This window comes from Meleagris gallopavo, chromosome 16 (genome assembly GCF_000146605.3).
Source record: "Meleagris gallopavo isolate NT-WF06-2002-E0010 breed Aviagen turkey brand Nicholas breeding stock chromosome 16, Turkey_5.1, whole genome shotgun sequence".
Lineage (NCBI taxonomy): Eukaryota > Metazoa > Chordata > Aves > Galliformes > Phasianidae > Meleagris > Meleagris gallopavo.
Window position 1 is genome coordinate 5,439,741 of NC_015026.2, and position 23,840 is coordinate 5,463,580.

The 23,840-nt window shown below is 42.5% G+C and overlaps 1 protein-coding gene across 1 annotated transcript in view; it reads left to right on the top strand.

The window, feature by feature from the left end:
* Positions 1 to 23,840, top strand: part of XYLT1 (xylosyltransferase 1) — an 86,596-nt gene that overhangs the window by 19,286 nt on the left and 43,470 nt on the right. The window contains exons 3-4 of the mRNA XM_031555777.1: positions 8,328 to 8,500; positions 9,110 to 9,312. Of these exons, the coding sequence (XP_031411637.1) occupies positions 8,328 to 8,500; positions 9,110 to 9,312 (376 nt within the window). The remainder of the gene's footprint in view (positions 1 to 8,327; positions 8,501 to 9,109; positions 9,313 to 23,840) is intronic.

The window sequence follows — 23,840 nt, forward strand, 5'->3', positions numbered from 1 at the left end:
TGTATTAAAGATATGTTGACTATGAAATGTTTAGAGGATTAATGCTCCATGATTTTCTTCTTAAACCATCTGCACTAATCCCCCTTGATCAGCAGCAGCTTCTGGAAGGCATTGCAGCCAGGAAGGCAGCACGGCCCCACCGCTGCCGTCCCAGAAGTGCTGCAGTTTGCACTTGTGGCCTGTGTGAGAATTGCCGTTCCTCTCTTTCTCCTCTGTTTTGACCTATGCATGTATGATGAAATCCAGCTAAAGGAGTGCAGAGCTATTTATTATTCAGATGTTATTGTAGCTTTGCATACCGTATGAGTAATCTTCCAAAGTCTGCCAAAGGAACCACTGTTAATTGCTTACAATAGAATATATTTGCTGTTGGAAATGTCACAACATAATTATGTTCTATTTCTCTGTCTGACAAGTAATATACTGGAAGAAAATTGGTCCTCTTTTTCTTCCCTGTTGGGTAAAATTATTCACGCTTACCCTTTCAGTAATGTACATGGTAGCAAGCGTTCTTGAAGCACAAGAGCTAATCAATGATAAAATAATTAATGTGTCACTATTAAGACAGATAAATGAAAAATACATCATACAGGGAGCGTGAAGTGCACAGGGTAAGGTTACGAAAATTTAAATTGCCCAGAATTAGTTGATTTAGTGCACGTAATCCAGAGAGACATAAAACAAGTTCGTTGATGGATGCCAGTATTAAGGGAAGGTCCAGGTCTTGGAAATGTCTCGTGATTCTATCTGACAGCCCCAGTTCCTGCTCATCAGAAGGCCTTCTTCGTTGCTGGGTGAGTCGGCCAGGCCCGGTGGTCAGCAGGGCTGGAAGCAGAAAGTGAATGATCGCATGGTGTAGCCCTGATGCTTGGAGCAGCCTTGGGTAAGCCATTGCTTACCAGTGTCCTCTGCCACAAGGGATATTTCAGAAGAGTTATGTGTCAGCCCACAGGCAGAAAAAAAAGAAAAAATTGTTCTCTGAATGCAGAAATTGCATTTATCTGGGAAGCCAGTTTCTGAGGTGTAGTATTTAATGTTTTAGTTTAAATGTTTCAATTATGATTATTTTTTCACTAACCCGCCAGTGTATACAGTGGGTATGTATGCACACAGATTGTACATATATCCATGGTATGTACACATACGTGATTCTGATGTCTCGTGCATCTTTTATTTCTACAATAAGAGATTCCCATAAACAATCAGATGCGTCGCAGTGCTGCGGCTTCGGAAATCCATGGAACTGAACTCAGTGGGATGTGGCTCTGGAGTGGAGCTGCCTGTGTGTGTGCCGTTTATCTTTTGTCTCTATGAAGAAATTTCTACTAATTCCACTTAGAGTACAACTAGGGTCAGCTAAAATGTAAGTCTGAACTTTGGCAGTGTTTTCCAACACATGCTGCAGGTTTGCAGGTTTATTTTTGCTGCATTGTTAGTGTCAGTCCTTCTCAGTGCCTAACTGATAAAAAAAAAAAACTATAAAAGTCTTCACTTTTTTCATCTGTCTAGCATCACGTTCGTGGTCATTATGGGCAGAGAATCAAGACAGACTCTGTGCTTCGAAATCTGACTTTAAAAAAACAGGAGACAGATGTAATGAGAATCTCAAAGGAAGGATGAATTTGTAGTTAGCAGCCCAAACCTCCATGTGATATAAACGATCTCACTCCTACAGTTGCAGTGAAGTTACCCTGGCCTTACACCAGCTGGTCACAGTGTCTGGCTGTTCATTTCTTAAGGATATCCAGGGAGACAATCCTTGATACGGGACGTGAAGGATGGCAGCACAGTGGTAGAACAGAGCAGGAAGGCATTGATCATCACCAGGTAACCAGCACGCATCTGTCTGCCTCTTCATTCCTCAGCAGTCTCAGCAGGTACCTCCTGGGCGGTTATGTGAAGTAGAGGCTATTCTAACCATGTAAGTGCATTTGTTTTCACTCCTTATTGATTACTCGTGCTGTGAGCATGACGGGAAGAGATGGAATAAAGGTTACAGATATACCATTCTCCAAATATGCTACAGAACAAAAATCAAGAAAAAAACACAACAGAGCGCTAGAATAAAGAAAGACTGGTTTAAATGCTAATTTGAGGCTTGAGACTAGATAAGGCTGTATTTTTGTTACACTTTGTGTTGTGATGATTTTGGTGCTTTCTTGCTGCCTTGATTGCTCCGTAGCAATGGGTTAGTTTTCAAGACCAGTAATGTCAGGGAAGAAAAAAGTTTGGCTAAGACGCTCCAGCAAAGCTAGAAGTAACTGAGATATGCCTCCTGGGAACGTGGCCATTTTCATCATTAGAATGATCAGAAATGCAAACTTGATAATTTGCATAGCAAATGAAGATTAGTGTGTGCTGTGAGAGCAGTGTAGCAGTATCTGATAATTAGACTATCGTTTGCAAAACATAGGAATGGTTACAATAACTACTTGAGACTGACTGCAAGACAAGGCAGAATTTGTATTTGGAGCACAGCAAACTGCTTCCAGACCCAACGCCGCTGCCTCTGTTCTTTGAAATCCCCCTCACACAGTGTGTTGGCATAGCACATGCACACATGTAATCTGAATTTCTGCACTGGGGTTGATTTTGCACAGTCCTATATTATTGCAAAAGCTTTGGGATAGAAAAAATAGAAATCTTTGTTCTCACGGTTCTTCAGTGTGAATCCTTCATATGGTGCGGAGACAAATATGATGTGGAAACGCAAGTTTCCTGGTGTAGGTTTCTTTTATATCTAATGGACTGTACCCGTCCCAATGGGGCAGTGGTTCTTGGATGAGTATTTGCAGTGGTGCACACAACACGAAAGTTAAGCAGCTCTGACAGGAGGGTGACAGAGCAGGGATGGAAATGTTCTCTTTCAATTTCCGAAATAGAAAATCATCATCTTTTTTTCCCTGGAAAAGATAGAAACAATTCATTGTCTTATGATCCAGTTGTGAATATGAAACAGTTCTCCATTTGTCCTCTCTCCTCCTACCTTCCTTTCTTTATTTTTCTGTTCAGTGAAGGTAGAGATCCTCCAGCACGGGGGTTACAGTGAAACTCAACCCAAATCCATGACTATAACCATTTTCCCCTACTATATTGAAGTTCTGCAGGGGCATAAAACTGCTGCAGCGTTCACAAATTCACTGCGTAGAAACTTGCAGTGATCTCCTGCAAGACCTTGTCCAGCTGTAAGGCAGGGACTCCTCTCCTCTGGCTGCCCTCAGCCTGCACTGCCGTGTTTGACACCATAACAGCAGGCCCAGCCTGTCCACATCAACCCCTTTGTTCCAGGCAGGGCTTCTGCTCAGCATGGGAGAACATTGCTGAAATCTGTCTCTTTAATGCTGAACGGACAAGTCATCGAGTGCTTGTACATCACGTTTTGCTGTTCCCCACCTACCTTGCATTGATTTTTGCTTACGGGTTACTTGATTGTGTGAACTTACAGAGGATCATAAATTGCTTCTGTAATTCATGGCAGAAGCTGGGAATGAAAAATTCTCAAGAGGAGTTGTTGAGATAAAACATTACTGCAAAAAAATTGAATATCCACTTTTCAATAGCAGCATAATTTCTGAAATTTTATCCAAAGTCCTCAATGCTAATTTGTAGATAGTAAGTACGGGTAACAGCAATTTTAAGGAAATCTGCAGATTGTAACCAGGAGCATTTCATTTTGTAAGTCATAAGCATTCCTCACAAATCCCTATGCCCTGGGGACAGCTGCATGGAAGATCTCTGCTGATTCCACCTCTTCTGCTTTGCTGAGTGTGTTAAACCCTAGTACGAGAAGGCGTGTGTATGGCCAGTCATGTGAACGAATTGCAGCAGGAGCCAGGTGTGCTTTGCTAAAGGCAAAACCTGGGCAGAGGTGATCAGCAGAGGCACTGAGCCCCATGGTCTGAGCACGGTGCGTGTGCATGACGGGAGGCAGGGGGAGGCTGGGATTCCTTGCAAGATGCATCAGCATAGAAATCCACCTGAATTAAATGTGCTGCCTGGCTTACGTTTTGATGACCTGCATTGTGACAAAATCCAATTTGGTTTCTGGGTTCTGGGACAGCAAAATTTGCTTTCTAACCTAAGAGCAATTCACATAGCATGCTTCAGGAGTTAGCTTGTCTGTGTAACGTGTCCTCACTGGAGGGTACAGACAGGGTACCCTCTCCTGAGCCCTGTGGCTTTACTGAAATGGATCGTTACAGTAACAGAGCATCCTCTCTTGCTTTACTCCAACAAGAGCTTCCTTGTAGATAAGTCCAGAGAAATTTTATTATTTTCAAGTTGTCAGACAAAGACTGCTCGTAAGATCCTAAAGGCTCACCTGTAAATTGCCACAGAGCTGTCTGTTTTGTTGCTTTTATATGTACATACGCAGCCAGCTACTTCTGCTGCTAGTTGTGTTAGAAACATTCAAGTTTCTAATTAGAGATTTTTTTTTATTCTTGTCTCCATTTGAACACAGCAAAACTGTCTTTGTTCTGCGCTAACCAAAATGGAAGAGGTTTCAGACAAAGCCAAGCCTGGACATTTCCAGCCTCCTGGGTTGTTAGGAGTGCTGAGAAATTAGAATGGAGGAACCCGTAGAGAAAATCTGCAACTACTGCTCAGTAGCAGAAGTGGTCCCAGGGCTGCTCCTGTGTGTTCAGGCAGGGATGCAGAGCTCTGCCCCTATAGAGTGCTTAGGGCCAGGATTCGTGCTGTACTGGTAGCTATCTGATTGTGTTATGGATGTCATATTGGTAAATAGTGTGCTGAACTACACAGCAGTACCTCTTGTGATGTCCTCTGTCAGCTGATTCATGGTATCAAGGCCTGGCACGTGCACAAAGCGGTGTTCAGGTTGAGTCAGCAGCATCCAGGTGTTCTGCTGAACAGACAGGACGATGCCAGGCTTAGAGTAGAAATGGATGGATTAATTTACAAAAGATAATATAGCTCACAGAATTCATTAAAAGGTTGCTTGGTGCTGCTAGAGAAGTCTGATCATCTCATTAATTAGCACTAGAAGTAATAGATTAGTTGGTTCTGAGTTCTGTTGGTGGATGATTGAGCATTATGTGGCACTACAACAAATAGGAAAGTGATTGCAGGATGTTTATTACTCTGGCATTTAGTAATACTGCAGTGGTTGAAGAATAAACTCTTAATTATGAGTATTGATTTCTCTGGGGCTTAGAGAATGCAAGTTGGAACTGCACTGGAGAAGAGGTTTTCCTGTTACCTGCAAAAAGAGATGTGTTTTCCTGGCAAACCTCAGTGTAAGCTATTAAGCAGGAAGCCAGAAAGGCAACTTCCATTTTTCCAAGTAAGTTTGTAAAAGGCATTTTGTCACAGAGCCCAATACTGCTTTTTTAATGTGACGTGAAGGGCTATGGTGTGCCACATGCATGATAGGTCTGTTAGGAACACTGTTGTTAGTGCTGTTATACTCTTCCCATTGTTTATACAGCTCTGAACTCCTGCTGTATTTATTGAGCAAAGGAATACTCAGTGTTTCACCTTATTAAAAAAATCCAGCTGGTTCTCTATTTAATCAGCAGAGCAGTCTCCAACATAGAGAGTGCTCATCAGCCCCAGACTGAAAACAGAGAAGTGCCAGTATAGAGCTGAAGCAGCACATACTCTGACGTATGGAAAAATTGCAATGTTCTTACCTTCGTGAAATTCCAGGCAGGCAGGGAAAGGATTGGATTAAAGAAGCCAAAATAGTGTGCAGATGGAAAATGTGACTGAAAAAACCTGAACCTTAAAAGGCAGAAGGAAGGAACACATAGGAAAAGAGGAAAATAGCAGAGAGGAGAGTAAGTCACTGCAGGAATTTATTAGAGAAACCTGATAAAGTGAGGTAGCATTTCAGATGAAAATTCAGGAGGATTTTGTTTTCAGTAATTGCTAGGTAAATGATAGTGTAGATACTGAAAGCAAGTGAGTTTAAAATAAAAGACCCACAATACGGCTATTTTAAATTCCCATCACCTTCTACATATCATTGCAGAAAGCCACTAATTTCAGTAAAGAGGTATCCAGAAATGTAATGAAAACCACTAAAAATATTTGTGCCCACTGATGGGACATCGACGGCTTGAAATCAGAGCAATCTAAATGAAAAATTGCTTGTTTTAGCTATTGCAATTGCCTTTCAGTCTCCTGTCAGTTCTCCTTGTATATTTTTTTTCTTTCATGGTCTCTTTGTGTCCCTGCTGCTGAGCAGAAGCCCTGAGCACTCACATGGGGAGGCTCAGCAGTGATGTAGGAGGAACAGAAGAACTGAGTGTACGTAAATGCCATAGTAGACGAACTGGATGTGATAGAAGAAATGAAATTTAAATTCTGTTCTAATCTTTTAATCTGAGTTTATCTGAGTCTTAGTGAGTTAGTGGATGATTTTGTAAAGAAATGCCATTTAAGTTGGTGGTGTCCTTTTTAAAATTAGGAGTGATTCATGGCTAGAGATTTTTTGATAGGCAATCTGAACACATCTTGGGGCATTAAAGTTGCATTAATTTGTGAGCAGTACCACTCCAGATAGACTTTCCCTGAGGGGCTGCAAGGAGGTGAAAGTCTTTCACATGGGACAGGTAGGCACATGTCTACCTTTCAACCCCTCTGCCTTACTGCAGAGACTAGATGCACTTCTCACATGGATAGCTTTTCTTGGCCTCCAGGACAGAAGAAACATGTTCTTATCTAAGGCAAAGCACTACAGAAGCATGGCTGAGGAGAAGAACCTGGAGGGAGTGTCACTGGAGATGCTGAAGCTATTCCTTTCCATCACGTGGTGCTGCCTTACAGCAGGATCTGACTTGTGGTTGTCTAAAGAAGCGTCTCAGTTACTCAAACAAAAATGCACAAACCTATTGCATCTGCTGTCTGTGTGTGGAGTTGAACAGAGGAGCAGCCCAGGGGGCAGGACTGGAGCTCACCTCTCTGGGCACACTCCTCTGCTCTTCTTTCCCACACCACAGGGCTGTGGAGCACCCACGGGCTGAAGGGCTGCTTTCCTATTGGGGGGACCGAACTTCCCACCCAGCTGAGTGGTCTGGTTGAGCTGGTTATTTATTGGATACATACAGGTACATTGAGTCTGAAGGGTCCTGTTATGGCAGAGCACGGTGTATGGGTTAAGTTGATGTTCTTGCATGTGATCACTGCTGCTGCTTTCACCTGGGGTAGCTCATGCATGTCCATTTCTGCACCTTTCTCTGTATTGTCAAGTGAATGTTTGAATCCTGTTCACATTCACTTCTATTTCCAATAATTAAGTATTTCCAATATAATTAGAAGTTCAGGCTTTTCAGGATAGTCAGATTTTCTTTCCTGACAAAATGAACCAGAAAGACCGCACAAATGAAAAATTGTACCTTTTTTTCTTGTGAGGAGCTCAGTTGCATTTTAGACAATGATACTGCCTAGAAAATAAAAGTTTACGTTTGCAAGGGGGAAATGGAGGCAGGGATAGTTTGGAGTTTGTTAATCTTTGGGGTACTTTCCTTCTGCTTACGTGCAAAATTTCAAGTTCCTTCTAAAACATTTCTATTGAGAAAGATCCTGACAAGGTCAGAGGGATGAAGATGTTGTTAGATGAAGAATGAGTGGTAGTTTTTTGGATAAAATTAGGTTTTTCTTCTATCATGATCAGATTTTTGAGATGAAGAGATGTTACACGAAACCAAAACAGGGCTGTCTACATTCCTGAGTAAAAATGTCCCTTCAGCACTTATCAGTACATCCTGCCATAAACCTACAGTGTGGTGTTTTCCTCAGAAAATTGAGACCATAAATTCCTCTCTTAATATAAAAAAAATAAAAAATAGGTTTGAGAAAGGATTCTGAGGCCCAGTCTCACACACAGAGAAGCAGAGGTGCACAGAATGCCATTTAAATGTTCAAGGCTACACCTGCTGTTGCAAATAGATGCTATCTGTCAAGATAATCCTCAGCCGCTGTTAAATAGCAGAGTTTTACCAGCCTCTCAGCAGAGCTGTGCTGATCAGAGAAATGAGGGTGGTTTGATGGAGCGAGGGGTTTCTTGCTGAGGAGTTAGCTTTGGCATTCTGCAAATATTTTGAACAGCACTTAGAAACTTTGAGGTGATTGCTTTGAAGATGCAAGTGTGTGTGTCCAGGCCGAGCTTGGTGTGTCTGACTCAAAGAAGGAGCTCAGACTTTTGGGTCCTTCCCTATGCTCATGTGGCTCGGTCTGGATGGAAGCCTCCAGGTGGGGACGATCTTGGAAGTTCTCACTTCCCCCTGGAGACTGGTTCTGAAAAGAAGAGCCAAGGTCAAATGCATGCACTCAGAGATGTCCTGTGTTTTGTTTTCAAACAGGAAAAGCCAACAACAATGTACAGTGGGATGAGGACTCCGTAGAGTACATGCCAGCCAATCCAGTCAGGATCGCATTTGTCTTGGTTGTTCATGGCAGAGCTTCTCGGCAGCTCCAACGCATGTTTAAGGCTATTTACCATAAAGACCATTTTTATTACATTCATGTTGACAAGGTAATATATCACTGGTTATAAATTGCCTGTCTCACCATCTGTCAGTCTACCCATCTCTGTCATCTTCTTCATCTTCTCTTTACCTCTGCCACATAAAGTGCATGTCACTTCTTGTCTTTCCATCTGTTATATGTTTGGAGCCACTTTTTGTATAACTCTTTCTTGTTATCTTGTCTGTGTAAGAGCTTTCATCTCTTTTTGTATGTCTTTGAGTATCTATCCATGTCTGTCTATTGTACACTTAGTAATTGACAAGTTGCTGCAGACTTACTGCAGTGGCCTCTTGGATGGAGAGCTGACCTGAGGTTCTTTGGGGCAGCTCAAGATGCAGGTATTAACAGCTACCTAGGATCTACTGATGAGAAATTATTACTAAGCATTAATTGTACTGATTAACAATGACTCGAGTTGTAATGAAACGAGCTAAAAGAGGGAGCTCTGCACGTTTCTATATTAACACTTTGCAGAAGAAGATTGTGCACTGCAGCAGCTGAGGGCAAAGGTCACAACACTCAGGTAGTCAAGAAATACAGCTACTGGTTAGTCAGTGCAGGGAGGGACAATTTTGGACAGAGTAACTTGAATATGTCACTTTTTTCTCCTGTAAAGCGATCCAATTACTTACACCGGCAAGTGCTCCAGTTTGCTAACCAGTACCCAAATGTGAGAGTCACTTCTTGGAGAATGGCAACTATCTGGGGAGGAGCAAGTCTTCTGTCCACCTACCTGCAGAGCATGAGGGACTTAATGGAGATGAATGACTGGCCGTGGGATTTCTTCATTAACCTCAGCGCTGCCGACTACCCAATCAGGTACAGCAAGTCTTTTAAGCACACTTAAACACGTCTCTTGTTCTATGGGAAGTAAGTACTGATGTAAGGGATGGTGTTTTTGTGCTGCAAGGAGAGGAGGTCAGAGGAGCAGTTTCTTCGGTTTTACAACAGGAGACTCCTGTTGGTGAGGCTGGTGTCTGATAACCATGGTTTTGCCTTGGAAACTGTCGCCTTACTGTACCCTATGCATCTGTGGCTGCAAGCAGTTTAGCAGAACCAATTCTTCACTTTCAGTGAGAAAGCAGGTGCTGCTCTATTTAGTCCCCATTTCCAGCAAGGGGCACCTAGAAGAGAGGCTGAGTAAAGTAATGGGAAACACCAGAGCTAAATGAACTCCCTGCCAGGGCTCTGATCAGCAGTTTGATTTGATGTCTCAGGAGTTGAAGGTGTGAATGTAGATTCAGTGAAGGTAATGTTCTGTTCTTCCCTTTTTTAGTACTTTTTCTGTAAAGGATAATGATAGTAGAAGTGACAAATAAGTTTCTAGGAGTCAATTATATCTTCAACACCAACTATTGCCTGAATGTCTCTATTCAGATACCATCAGGGAAAGAACTTCACACATCACCGCATGACAAGGCTTGTGATTTTAAGTGAAATTACGTTCTTTCTGCATTTACATAACCCAGGCAATACAGCTGCATTCATTGAAGTTTACTACATTATGCAAAAGTAGGCCATAAAAAGGGGAAGGAGAGTAAAAACTACAAAAAGCAAAGAACAACTGTGCTTCAGCTGTTGTTTCTAGGCTATAAGAATTATCAAGAAGAGAGAAGGAGGAAGTTCTCCTTGTGACATCTGTTTCCCTTCGTACTGAAAGGAATCAAGAAAAGGGAAATAACTTTCTTGGGTAATTCTCCAATAAGTGATGACGTTGCATGCTCTTTATGCTAATAGAAAATAAATATATTAGCAAAAGGCAGTAAAAAGAGCTGATTAGATTTCTTCAAGATCTCACGTAATGGGTCCTTTTCTGAATCTTCCTTCTCAGACAGGAATCCCCACAGAAGTGTGAATTGAAAACAGCATGAGCTTTTGCCTTAGGAGGGATTCCTGTGAAAAGTGGCAAAAGGCTTTGTCACTGGCGCCCATTTCTAAGCACTGTCAGTCAAATGCAGCATGTTTTGGGGAGGAAAACTAGTCAAGAATATAAGAGTCACAGAGAGTGCACTGATATTGGACCAAGGGAGTTTGAACTTAGAACTCCCGCTATTTCACATTGCATCTGATTTGATGTCTTACTGGAAGAGCTGTAGCAATTTTGTCTTACTATGTGTGATTGTAAAGGAGAGCATGTAACATTCGCTGTGTCTCCAGAGTTCTGCAAAAAAGTAGCTTCTTACTCCTTGTAAATTATTTTCCTGCTCAGGAGTCCTGCACTGATGATAAAAAGTAGAATAATGCAAGGCAACAGAGGAGAAACGTAGGTGGTGGGACTTATAATCAAGTAAGATAAATTATAAGAGAATAAATGGTTAGAGGTGTAGTGTAATTACAGGACAATCCCAGCAGATGTATCCAGTTACCATGCTGTGGTATTGTGTTCAACCTAAACATAATCTTGTAGTGCTGAGGCCATGACCTGCAGCATTCTCAAATGCTCTGCGAAACAAGTTAAACCTCAGGGCCAAATGAGATCAGTCACTAACAGATGTGGCCATAAACAGCCACAGGATTTGTTGAGTAGACTGCAGTCAGTTCTGCATTAATGGATTCTTTGTAGTGATGCCGTGGTATCTTAAAGTCATTCAAACTCCAAACAAGTGCCATTCAGCTGGAAAAATTCCAGGCGTTTGTTTCTTCGTGGTGGGAATTGTTGAAGGCTGCACTGCTGCGTTGCAGCTGCTCTGGGATTGCGTGGTGGGCTGCCAGCAGCTGGGCAGGCACTGAAGTGCTCACTTCCCTTTCTGTCAAAGCACTCTGTTACCAGAACTGTTGGATACAGGCTCCCTCTCTACATGATGCACTTCAACACAAAGTAAAATGCCTTTTTTAATGCTATGACTTCAATAACAGTGAATTACAGGTGCCGTAAAATTTTTTGAATGTGGACTATTACAGCTATAAACCCTAGAAAATGTTAGCTCATCAAAAATATGTATGAGTCCATTTAATTTCCGTATCAGAGGTGCTATAAATTAATATTATTTATGATCTTTAGGAAGGCACTACCTCTCTGCGTACAGCACAGATTGTTTTTTCAGGAAATAGTAAATAGGGTGTTTGAGGGGTTTTTGCTTTTTCCAGACGTTAGGCCATGATTTGTTAGATAATGGGCTAGAGGCAGTTCTCACACTGGTTAGTCATATTGCAGTGTTTTTAGCTAGGCTTCCCTGCATAAGAACATATGAATTTTGTGGATTAATAGTTTTTATCCAGAGCTGCTTCACATTAAGCTTTCGTTTCCCATCTGCCATTCCATCTGTAACACTGAAACCTTTACTACTTCTCTTCTGATAATAAAAGCTAATCCAGCCTTATAAGTCAGGAGAACACATTCTATATGCGGGGTTAATTCTGTGTGATGAAGCCTAAATCTGTCTGGGGAGCTGTCTGCTGTGCTCACAGGGTACATTACAAGTACTGGGAACCCTTCATCTTTTAGAAGAGATGCCTAGAAGCAGATGTCAAGGATCACAGCATATAAAGGCACAGGGAGAGAAAAAAAAAAGAAAGATCAGAACCACTCATTTTGGGAGAGGAGCAATTACAATTGAAATAAAACATATGCAAACTAAGAAAATGTGAATATCCCTGTTGCTGTACTTCATGCCTTAGTGTTTAGCTTTTGAAGCCTTGGTGGAGTCTGTCAACCAGGTACATACAATGAGGTTCTCATTCATGTTCTTCTAGTTGTCACTGCAGTAGAAATCGCTCACACAGTCTGAGCACAGAGATACCTCTGAGAAAATACTGCATTTTCCTCTAGCCATGAGGCAGTAGGCTGTTCGTTGGCCTGAGGGAAATGATTTGGAGCATCATCCAACTTGACTCTGCTCAACCCTGATAACCGTAGTGAGTAGGAGAAGGAGCGATGAAATGGCAGAGAGATACTTTGGGGTAGGAGTTTTCTGACTTCTTTCTCTATTTGCTCTAAGGCTCTGTGGTTTGGGGTCTTTTCATTGTTTTGAGGGTTTAGAAAAAGCTTTCAGGTTTCTCAAGATACCATCTCCCACAACCGTAACATTCACAGAGAACAAAAAATATACCTTCCTTTTTCTTACTTTTTTCATGATTTTTCTTTTGAGGAAGAAGTCTGTTCTTCTGAGAGTCTCTTTCAAAGTTCTGTGGGGAAGCTATCAATGTCTTTATCCTTTTATTTTACGTGCGTATCTATTTGCATTATTTATTGTCTCTGACAAACAGCATCAAGTAGTCAACCTTACTTTTAGGGACTGAAATTTCACTCCCAACAAGGGGAACTATGGTGAGCATCTATTGATGCTGAATGTTTAATGTGCTTTGCAGGAGTCCTTGGATAATGGGACAGGTGAAGTGTTGCACCACCTAAGTGATCTCATTAAACTTCCTAATTTAACTGTGAATGTCATGTCAGTGCTTACCTGGTCACAAAGCTTGTACAAAGGATAGACGTAATGAAACATTTGAACTTTTTGTAATTTACAGTAAATCACTGAATCTCAAACACCAAAGGGATCACCAAATCTAATTGCCAGCTAATGCTCTGTCTTTAATAAAGGTCAAGTGAAATTATTAGCAGAAGCTTGGGGAGTGCTTCAGAATGGTAAGAAAAAAGAGTGGCTTATTTCTGGAGACAGGAATATAGATAATATGATTTTCAATTATGAGCAATTGGGTATAATAAAAGAAAACCAGTGAAACTATTTGTGTTTTGGTAGCTCATACTATGAAGATGAGTTCATTTTAGGATAAAGATTTTATTGAAATGTCTTCCTGCATTGTGAAGACTTGGTCAAATGAGATAGTAGAGATTTTGGTGTGGAACTTGAATATATATCAAAATAGTGGTAGCATCTGGGGAAGGGTGGATACAGACTCTAAGGGAGTAAATTGAATGATCTAACTGGGACCAGTACTTTCAGCAACAGGTACCAAAGTTCATGTAACTTATGATGATCATCTCTGTCAGTCAGAATTGTATTCAAAAATTAAGAAAAAACAGCTGACAGAAAGCTCTTGAGTGACCTGCTCTTGTTTTGTTGTGTTTTCCTCTGATCAGGGGTCAAGTTAACCTTTTTAATGCTGATTAGCAATATTCACTACACATTTCAGTGTTCCATAGGAACTTGAAGGATGCCCTGTGAAGCAGGTGGACCTTTTTCTCGGGTCAGCGTTTCCAGTCCGTCAGCCAGCAGCAGGCAGGCAGCCTGGCTCTCAGTCCTTCATTGGCTCCAGCCAACCTGTGCTCCTGGCTCCCTAGGGGAGTTGTTAGCAAAGATAACCACCCAAAATCAACAGTTTTGCTTGAATTCCTGCCAGATCTGAACATGGCAGGGAGCCTAGCAGTGATAAAGCTGTCCTTTCATTCACCTTTCTTCTTCACAACTTTCATCTCTAGTAGCTTACATGTCCAGGTCCTGCACTTGGGCCACACTAGGGACCAGAAATTGCTTGCTTTGGGTATCTGGAAAGGAAACCAAAGAGAAAGTGTTTTGCCACTTTTTCAAGTTGTTTTTCAGGTGATGGGATGACCCGAGGGATTAGCAGTTTCCTTATTTCAGCAGAGCACGGGTGACTGACACTATGTAAAGTTCATTGGAGATGGGTTTTGCTCTGTATAGCAGATTTCCAATGTCCTGCTAAGATTTCTTGTGGACTTTTGACCTAATGGCCAAACCTTTGAAGCAGATGACTGAGAAAGAAGTAGTGAGAGAATGCAGTTTGTACTGAGTGAGCAAACTGGACTCAAGCTCTCCATCTGCTTTTACAAAACTTTGCAGCTTTTGCAACGGGCAGACTCAAAGTGCACTATTGGGAGCACAGGAAAATCTCTTCATAGAACTGAAACAAAGAACTGAGCTTTAAGGTAGAGCACTCTAACTTTATGAGAAATGTCTGAGACCCAGCTGTGCCCTCTTGTTGTAAAATTACAAATCCAAAGCCATCAGGGCTGATGGAAGCTGCGTAGTAGCAACATGATCACCAAAGACATTTGCTCAAAAGGCAGTTATGCTCTCTCTCAACTTCTCATCATTTTGACTTAGTCGAACAATCATCTTTCACTGAGGTTCTGACTTCAGAGCATCTCTTCACAGCTCTTTCCTTCCCGGTAGTACATATGCTGTTGCTCAATGTGAGAGCCTGTATGAAGGATGCCGGTATTCCAGGCCTGGATTTGACCTTGCACTGTGCTCAAGCACTCCTTGCAGTGCTGCTCATAAAGTCAGGCCTTGCCAATAGAGCAAGGAATTGGCAGTAGGGAGATAATACATTATGCATGCTTTCAAGTGTGTTTCAAACATGATCCTGAGCTGAAGCACGGGAAAGTAGTATCTATCTGTTTCGATGGGAGAGCAGGTAGATTTGGCAGTACAACATCTGTTAAGATGTCAGCATCTAAGGTTTTTATCTTGGTGTTGTAGCTGACATCGGATGCAGTTTTGTTTGCTCAGAATATCTTTATCTGGTAAGCCAGACATCAATCCACTCTTAATGCTTCCCAGGAAATCTTCTTTCCTGTCCAAAAAGGGACTTTATCTATGTTTTCCATATATCTGCATTCTCTTAGAGTTTCAGATGTTCTTCTTCCTTAAATCCCTCAAATAACCTTTTCTCTTTCTTTTCCCTCACTTCTCCAGCACATTTGCATGAGATTTCTTTTAAGGTTACTTTTCTAGTCTCTTATCCCACTTCTCTGGTTTACTGCTAGATTATCCAGTGGTTGGCAAAGCAGTGCTTTTGCACATCCTGTTTGCAAAGAGTGGGGGATGAAATGTTGAAGTTATTGTGGCTTGAGACTTTTATTTACATTTGGTGTTAACATAATATTTTCTTCAACCTGGCAGTGATGGGAGACCCGCCCTTGCTGTGTGCAGCCACAGCAGATGAGGCTGCTCCTTCTTCACTTCTCCTGCTGGGCTTGGAGCTACAAACAGCTTTTGTTTTTTGTAGGATTGTGACATCTATAGCACTTCGTAGCTTTGTGCCTAGTTGGTACTTCTGGATTGTTCCCTGTGGCAGCTTTAATCTGGCAACAAAAGTTAAAGCACCCCAGACTGGAGGCTGGATTGTCTCTCCGTTCATCTTTGCTTTTCATACTGATTTAAAAGGTTCTCCAGTGCAGAGCCAAAGGGTTTGTTTTCAGCTCTTTGCCATTTGCTTTCTGGATGCGATTTGTTTTTCATTTATTTATGACTAAGAAAAAAGGTCTGCCTCATGAAAGAATTAAGTGCATGTCTTTAGTGGATGCCATTCAGCCTTGCCTACAAACAATAGCAACGCAAACATTGCAATAATGTGCAGCATCAGTTCCTAGGCAACACAATTACATTTTTTTGTCTTCAGGATGCTGGAATAACATCTCACGCAGTGTTTTGGTAAGGATAACAGATCTGTTAGGGCTGAGGAGGGCTCTGAGCAGTATGAGGGATCTTGCCAGCTCAGCTGCTTCTCCTTCACAGCCCCAGGAATCTCTATGAGACCTGCGTTTTTCTTGGAGCTTGTCTTTGTGGGGAAAGAGTCAAGAGTAATCTAGTCAAAAAAGGGTCCTTAGTGCAGAATGGCTCTTGTCCTTTAAATGTGTAACTATTGAAATTCCCCACTGGCTGGCCTGTACTTGCAGGCCCTTCCTACAGCATTCAGCTGCTTACAGTGCTGTGGGCAAGAAGCTGCAGCAAGGTTTGTGGCTGGAAGTGGGCATTGGTCCTCAGGCATGACGCTGTGTCCCGAGTGCCCCCCGCAGCTTTGCTCCACACAGCCTTTACTCTGTAGATGTAACTGGGAGAGGGGTAAAAAAAAGCTGCAGAGAAACAGTTCCTTGCGAGTTTACCTGGGCTCTGGGAGCAGCAACTTAATCTCTACTGAGCTGTTTTTTATAGAACGTTCAGTAAAATGATTATCAAATTCCAAATGCTAAAACTGCTTGAAAAAGAGAAGCGTTTCTGTTATAGCACTGCATTTTAAACATGCTCTCCCTTTGTAGCCCTGCAGAATTCTCTCAGCAAATTAAAAATCTGTTGAAATTGTCGTTAAGAAACTTCTTTTGTTTAGATTTCAGGATGCCACTCGCAATAAAACAGCTGCAAAATAATATTGGGTGGCAATTGAAAGTGAAGATGAAGCAGCAAGATGCGCCGTTACCTTTCCCAAGTCACTCTTAAATGCTAAGGGGCCACGAAGGGGTGAGCAAAGGGTTGTTTCAGTTCAGCCTTTCAGTGGTGATGCTGAAACAGAAAGGAGAGGGAATAGGTAAACTGTTTTCCATCAAAATAGGGCTAAAAATGTACACGAGTTGAGTGGTAATTGACGTTAAAGATTTTTCTGCCAATTTATATATAAATTCGGGTCTTGTAGAATTAAATTATGTGCTTTGACATTTTGTATGTGCTCATTCACCGCATATGAATGAGCGGAAGGGCTGATTGAAGGAAATAGTTTACAACAGAATTACAGCTGCTTTGGAGTAACAGATCATTTGGGACATGCTGCAGAATGCATTTCTTTCTCCCAAGATAATTTATTTTTGCTGTGCTGATTAATCAGAACTTTACATTTTGAGGTACCATGGAAGCTTTGGCCTGGCATGTCCTAGAGCAGAAGTTCAGGACCTCCGCTTGCTGTGCCATCCAGGTAGAATTAACATCTTGTTGGCTGTTACAGTCTTGTGTTACGTTTGAGTACTTCATTTCTGCTTGCCCTGCACAGTCACAACACATTAGTATGATACTTCTCCGTCTATATACACGAGTGACAAGGTGGTGCTGAATACAGCTGACTGTGTTTGTGACTGCACTTTAATTCCAGGCTGATCTCAGGAGAGGAGACCCTTAATGGTTCACTGCAGTAGGCATTCCACTCTGCAGCACACAGGTCAATTATATCCATCATTCAACCTTTCGTCAGGGTAATTGCACTCTTCAGAGTGTTAGGAGCTGGTTTGGGGCCAGGTTGTTTCCAAATACTGAATCGGTCTTTGTTTGAAAGTTTGCTTCCACAAAGTAATTTTTAGCAAGTAAACTTGCTACAATGCATTCTTTGGGCATCTGAAGTTCTTTCTTAGGTTGAGGTGAAGCACTGGTTCTCCGGATGAAACAAGACTTCATTGGTTGTGGCTCTAAGTGAGTGCGAATAGCAGCCTTCCACCCCCCAGCTATTTTCTCTCCAGCCCCAGTGACACCAGCTGATGAAGCCAGACGGTGCCTTTGACATTTCCTGCTCTCTGCTAGATGTTCATGCCCATCATCCCAGTGCTGCATTCCTCACTGCCGTACTCCAAAGAGTAGGGCAGGTCATCAGCTGGCCCAAATTGTCAAAATAAGATTATTGCTCAACCCAAATAAAGGTAACAAAATGTGACTTTCCGTTGTTAAAATCAATTAAGTTTCCTTCCATCAGCTCTCATTCATTATCCCTTTTACCCTCCAGGCCCTGTTCTTCCATCTTCTCAGACTCAGTGTGGAATTAATGTTAAATCCCATTAGCCTGACCCCGTTTTCCCCATTTTGCCTTCTGGTCCTTTGAATTGATGCGCTCCGACAGGTTGCTCAGCAGCTCAGGGATCAAAGGGAGTGGCAGGCCCACGAGGAGCTTCCAAAGTAGAACTCCTATTGCTTTTAACCAGGGTTTGTGAAAGGGCCTCAGCAGCAGGGCTGGCCAGAGGGAGGCCAGCTGCATTGATGGCACATGGGTGCCTCCTGTGCCTTGGGGCCCAGGTGTGTTCCTCGAGATAACCCATGTTCAGGGGATCAAGTTCATCAGGAATGAGTTTATGTTCTATCTTGCCTATTCCTTGGAAAGAGTGGGCTGCTCTAAAGGATTTCTTTGCATAGGTAAATCTTTCCCACTGCCACTCTCAGTGCTGTGTAGAACTATGCTGGCAGTTTTTTGCAGGTTTATGTCGCAAATTAACCAGGGAGGTAGGCAAGACCCAATGTAAATACTGGGTGACAGAGCTGTGCCTCTCGGGGTGTTCTGCTCCCACTTCCAGCAGTGTGATGGTGGTCTCAGGTTTGCTGCTGCTTGCAAGGTTGGTGTGAGCTCTTGGGGTTTCATTGCCAGTGAGATGCATTGGGTCAGCAGCACAGTGGGTGGCAGGAGCACTACAGCAGCAGGTACCCCTTGTACCTGCGGTGTATGCCATGCACAGGCCCTTCCCCCTTTTGTAGAAGAAAGTGAGCATTTTTTACTATAATCACAATGAGAGAATCATTTTTGTTACCAACTTGCCCAAATAAAATTCAGTTGGATGAAGGAATGTATAAATTAGGTAGGAAAGTGAAGTTGCCTTAAATTTAGGCTCCTATTTAATTTCTTCTCTTTTATGCTGAGATGCTGATAATTTAATTTTGAAGTTTGTGAAAAAAGAATTGCTGAATGTAAGATACGCAGCATAAAATATGTACAGCGTACACAAACAAAAGGATCCCACTCAGCCCAATATTGAGACTTTTTTTTTTTCCTTTTAACCGAAGTCTCACTAATTTGAGTAATGGACTTGTTGATCATTTCTGCCGCTCACTCCACTTAATCAGTGATTATTGTTTTCATCCAAATGGGATGTTTCATGTAGGCAGATGGGGCTCTGCATGAATATGCTGTGGCAGCCAAACCCTGGAAGAGCACAAAGCAGGACATTGTTCTATGCTGCATGAAATCCCAGTACTCTGATAAACCTAAAAAACCTAAAAATCTACTACATTTGGTTCTGATCATGAAATATCCCTGGATTAGGAAAATTTCTCACACTTTTTTTTTTTTTTTTAATGCTTTTCAGCAGATATATAAAGTGAGCTCAGTTCTCTTTTTTTAATTCAGCACAGGATGGTGGTGTGTGTTTTAACTCTTTGTGGTGCTGTGTCCTTGCAAATTCTGTTCACAAATCAATAGGAGGCTGCTCTGGTTTGATCCATCAGGACTGAGTTTGTTAGCTTGTTAAATAGGGTGCTTCTCTCTATTGACCTCTGCATTGAGGCAGTTTAGTAATGGAACGCCTTGTTGTGATGCTAGGTAAAGGCAGCTTTGTGAAAAATAGTTGGAAACACTTCTTGGTGGAGGTGTTTCAGCAACTGTTAGGAGTCATGGAGTGACATCACTTGGGCATGTTAATAAATAGGGCTTGTGGGGAGAAAATGGGTGCTTCAGAACTTTTCCTATGGAGCACTACCTGCTGTGAAACACGTAAGCAAAGAGAAGAGAGCAGCTGTCAGAATGGTAGAACAGTGCCCATTTTAGGCCATTTCCAGGCTGTGCACACAGTCCTGCAGCATTCCTTCCCAGCCCAATCAGCGTGGGGTCTGGGCTGCAAACTTCCAGTAGTCCCGGCAGCCTGGATCAGGCCTGATTAGAAGTGTGTGAACCCCACACTGCAGTATTTTTCTCTTCTCCGATCTGCATTATTTTACTTACCAAATATGAATTAAGGGACTGCCACTGGGGCTTGATAAACAGTTTTTGCCACCAATGGAAATGTTTGCGCTTTCTTCTGTACAGTCAGTTCAACTAAACTGACACCTCTTCTGAATGTAGTGGGATTGGAGTTTTGATTTGCAACAGTACATACCTCTAACAAGTTTCCTGGCCCTTATCTACGTCAGACACATGTCTATGCATTAACTTAAAAATATTTGTTGGAAATAAGCAGTTAATGGACCTTTTCAGCAAAGGCTGTCTGGAAGGCACTCAAGTTCTGGGCTAGCAAGAAGGGAAAAAAAAAGAACCACAAATGATACCAGCCGTGATGTGCTGATCATTCATAAACTGGAAGAAAAATACATAATAAATTGTTGAACAAATTAGGGTGAAATGTTTCCTTCCTTTCCAGCAAAATGCCTCTGAGTTGAATGTCTGAACACCAGGTGGTTCAGGAAGGTGTTTGTGCTGCTTGGGGTTGGCTTTCTTTGATGGTTTTGCAAGTGTCTTATCTGTGCTGTTGCACATTTGGAAGGATCTTCAGAAGCTTCTGTTCCATTTGTATTTTTAAGCGTACATATAATTAGGCCTAGAGATTGCGTAGAGATAAATGTATGAAGGGAAAACAGTATTCTAAGCAACGCATCTCCTAATTTTGTTGTGGAATACATATGTTGTTTGAAAATTGGAGACAACAGCTGCATATTACACAGCACTGCAGTGCAGTGCTTTCCTTACTTCTTTACTTCTTGGTACAGTGGTAGGGGCATTCAGAACATGGGATCTGAGCAAATCATTTGGTTGTGGCAATGACTGTAGGGGTATTCGTGGAGCCATGTGATATATCCAGGGCGGAGGTGGACAAACCAAGGAGCAACTGGGTTGAGCACCATGGAAAAGCCTCCTTAGCACTGATGCATCCAAGAGATCTCAGTTGAATTCAAGGACAGCTCCTAGCTGATAATGCTATGTGTAATCGTTGCACATGTTGCTTCCTAAAAGGTGCACATGCAGACTTGAAGCAATTGCTGAGACTACAAGCATGGGAGCAGCACCGTTTCAGAAGAGCCACAAGTGTGCTATGGTTAAACACACGCTGTTAAGTGCCTCACTGGATCAGCAGCACAGCAACTGTGCTGTAATGTGGTGTGTTTGATAAGATCCTCTATAATTTAAATGCTTCTGATGAAATTGCACTATAAAATAATTGGAAATTGAGTAGATTACTTTAAACCTAGCAAACAGCTAAAGAAAGTCAAAAGCAGCAAGTTAAAAAGTTTTAATGAGTGTATGCAGAGTATTTTGTTATCATAAAAGCCCAAGGGTTTATTAGCTGATACGGGGCTGGCGTTTTTCATTAGCCACAGGCATTTTGAGGCTTCATGGGATATAGCTGGAAAACATTCCAAACAAATGAATATTCTATTTTAAAAGAATAATGAGACATTGAGGGTTTTTATAAACTCCAAAGTTTGCTAAGCCAATATCTCTAATTAGATGAAGGAACCCTCTATAGAGCCTTTGCATCGACGACTGTGCACACAGCAAATGTTTTAAGTATTTGCATATCAAATAGTGCTGGCAGCGCTTTGGCTGCAGTCCAGAGCTGCAGATAGTTTTAATCACATTTGTTCATTAATGCTGGGTGGAATTCTGTTATATATGGTCTCTCCAGGATGCTCATTTTAAGCATGCGCCACTGCTTGTCAATGGTGGGCTTCTTATTTATTTGGTTGGTGGATGACATCTGAAGAACTGAATTTGTATAACACGTGTTACGCAGTGTCTTAGGAACAGAAAATGGAGTTTGTTCTTCTTCTCTCTTTTGTGCCCAGACGTATCTGTTCTCTCACTGGGTTTATTCAGCTATGTGACATTTAAAGAAGACTTTATCTCCTCCTCTGTGACTCTGTTAGTTCTTTTCTGTAGGAGACCGAATGTGGTTGAATGGAAAGCAGTAATTGAAAGTGCTGCAAAGGTGACTGTGTTGCTCATAGAGAACCTGGGGGGCCACCCAGCAGTGGCCAAGCTGTGACCGCCCGGCACCTGGAGCACCCCAACGCGGCAGGTCCTGCTCAGCCCAGCTGCTGCTCCTCTGCCACCTGCTCCTCTGCTAGTCACAGCTTGAAAGACAAAACAAACAGCTAAAGACAACACTGCTGTAAAAGCAGAGGTGTTAATAGTCACCTGCAGCCTTCTGCATGCAGTTGGCCTCTGAAATCCTCTCTGTCGCTCTCATTTTTATGCTGTGTTTTATGAATGACTGGTCTTAGGGGAATCGGCTTCTCTGAGCAAACGCTAATATTTGTTCTGTGACTGATAGCAAGGGCTAAGTATAGCCTTCCCCTGTGCTTTTAGACAGCGGAGTCATCTCTCCTTGATGCTGCCTGATTCTCTGGCGCTCCCCTTGCAAAGGTAGTGCTGGAGCTGGGGAGAGGGATGGGCTGGCAGCACCATGTGGTGACCAGGCTGGGCGTGCAGGGTCCCAAAATGTGATGGCCAGGTGGGGTGTGCAGGGTCCCAAAATTGGACTGTGCAACAGAAAGTGGTTTTCTTTATTGTTCTGCTTGCGTCCACATGCTTTTATCATTTTGCTGTAAGCATCACTGCCTTATCCCTCAGTGGAGCATTTTCCTTGGGTGTGGAACTGGCTGCCAGCAGTAAGGGGTGTTCGTGGGCTGATATGAGCAGTCTTGCAGCCAGCTCTCAATGTGATGTTGCACCGAGTTCAGCCAATACTTCTGTTCAGCGTCTTGAGATGAGTATTCCTGTCTGTTGAGGACTGTGGTCTTAGGTAGTCTTTAATGATCTATTTAATGCTTTTTCTATCCTGTGAGATTTCCAGGTCAGGAAACATTTTCCTTTGTGTTCTGTGAATTACCAGGTGAGTTATGGGTGCCATGAATGTCAGTTACAATTACACGTGATGAACCTTCTGGTATCACTGCAGTGTTTGCAAATGGGCCTCAGCATAGTCACTAACTTAGAGCTTAATCGTTTCTGCTCTCATAGCAGAACTTATTTTAAAACACTGATTATTGTCAAAATTAAAGTTAGATATAGCAAGTTCTAGTGCAGGACAGATGAATTCTCTATGGTCAGAATGGCAATAAGGCTCTGACATACGCAGGGAGAAAAACAGGTCTCCTCCTGTAGGGAACCTGCTTGAACAGGGGGTTGGACTAGATGATCTCCAGAGGTCCCTTCCAGCTCCTCCAGTTCTGTGATTCTGTGTGAGATCCACATTAATGGCTGGTCCTGGTAGCACAGCACATTGTGTCACATGTGAGCAGACTGCTCCCACTTGGTGATAAGGCTGTTAATCTCCACTTCAGCCTGGGCAGGCAGTGCCCAGAAACAGAGGTACATTCCTACACAGAATCAAACTATATTGTTCCCATATACGTGTGCTGCCAAAAGTTTCTGAGCATTTGATTAATGTAAGTCATGTTGTTAAGCAGTTGTGTAAGTTTTGGCTTATGATCATTGAAGAAGATGCTATTCTTTACATCCTTCGGGTTGTCCATGCGTTAAAGCACTTTGCTGAATCAAGGAAATTTATGTTAGACTTCACTGTCTTCCAAACATAACAATTGCTTGTTTTCTTTCTCTCAGATTCACCAGAGACTTTTCTTAATCTATTTTCACAGCTGTAAACTAAGGGAATCTATGCTCTTTGCATGGATTAGTCACCAGGACTGGGAAGATTTGTTTAAAACCAGCACTGCCCTTTGTTCTGTGCAGCACTGTGCTGTGGCCGTGCATGGGGAGATGCTCGTGCTGCCCCTGGGAAGGTCGGCCTCCCGACAGCGCCAGCACTAAGTTTCTTTCTGGGTTTCTTTCCCATTTTCCAGTTCATTTCCCAGTGCACATGTTGTTTTCTGAATGTACTGCAGTGCGAAGCGTGTCTGTATACTTGAGACCCTGGTGACTGCTTACACCCTCAGACACCTGAACCC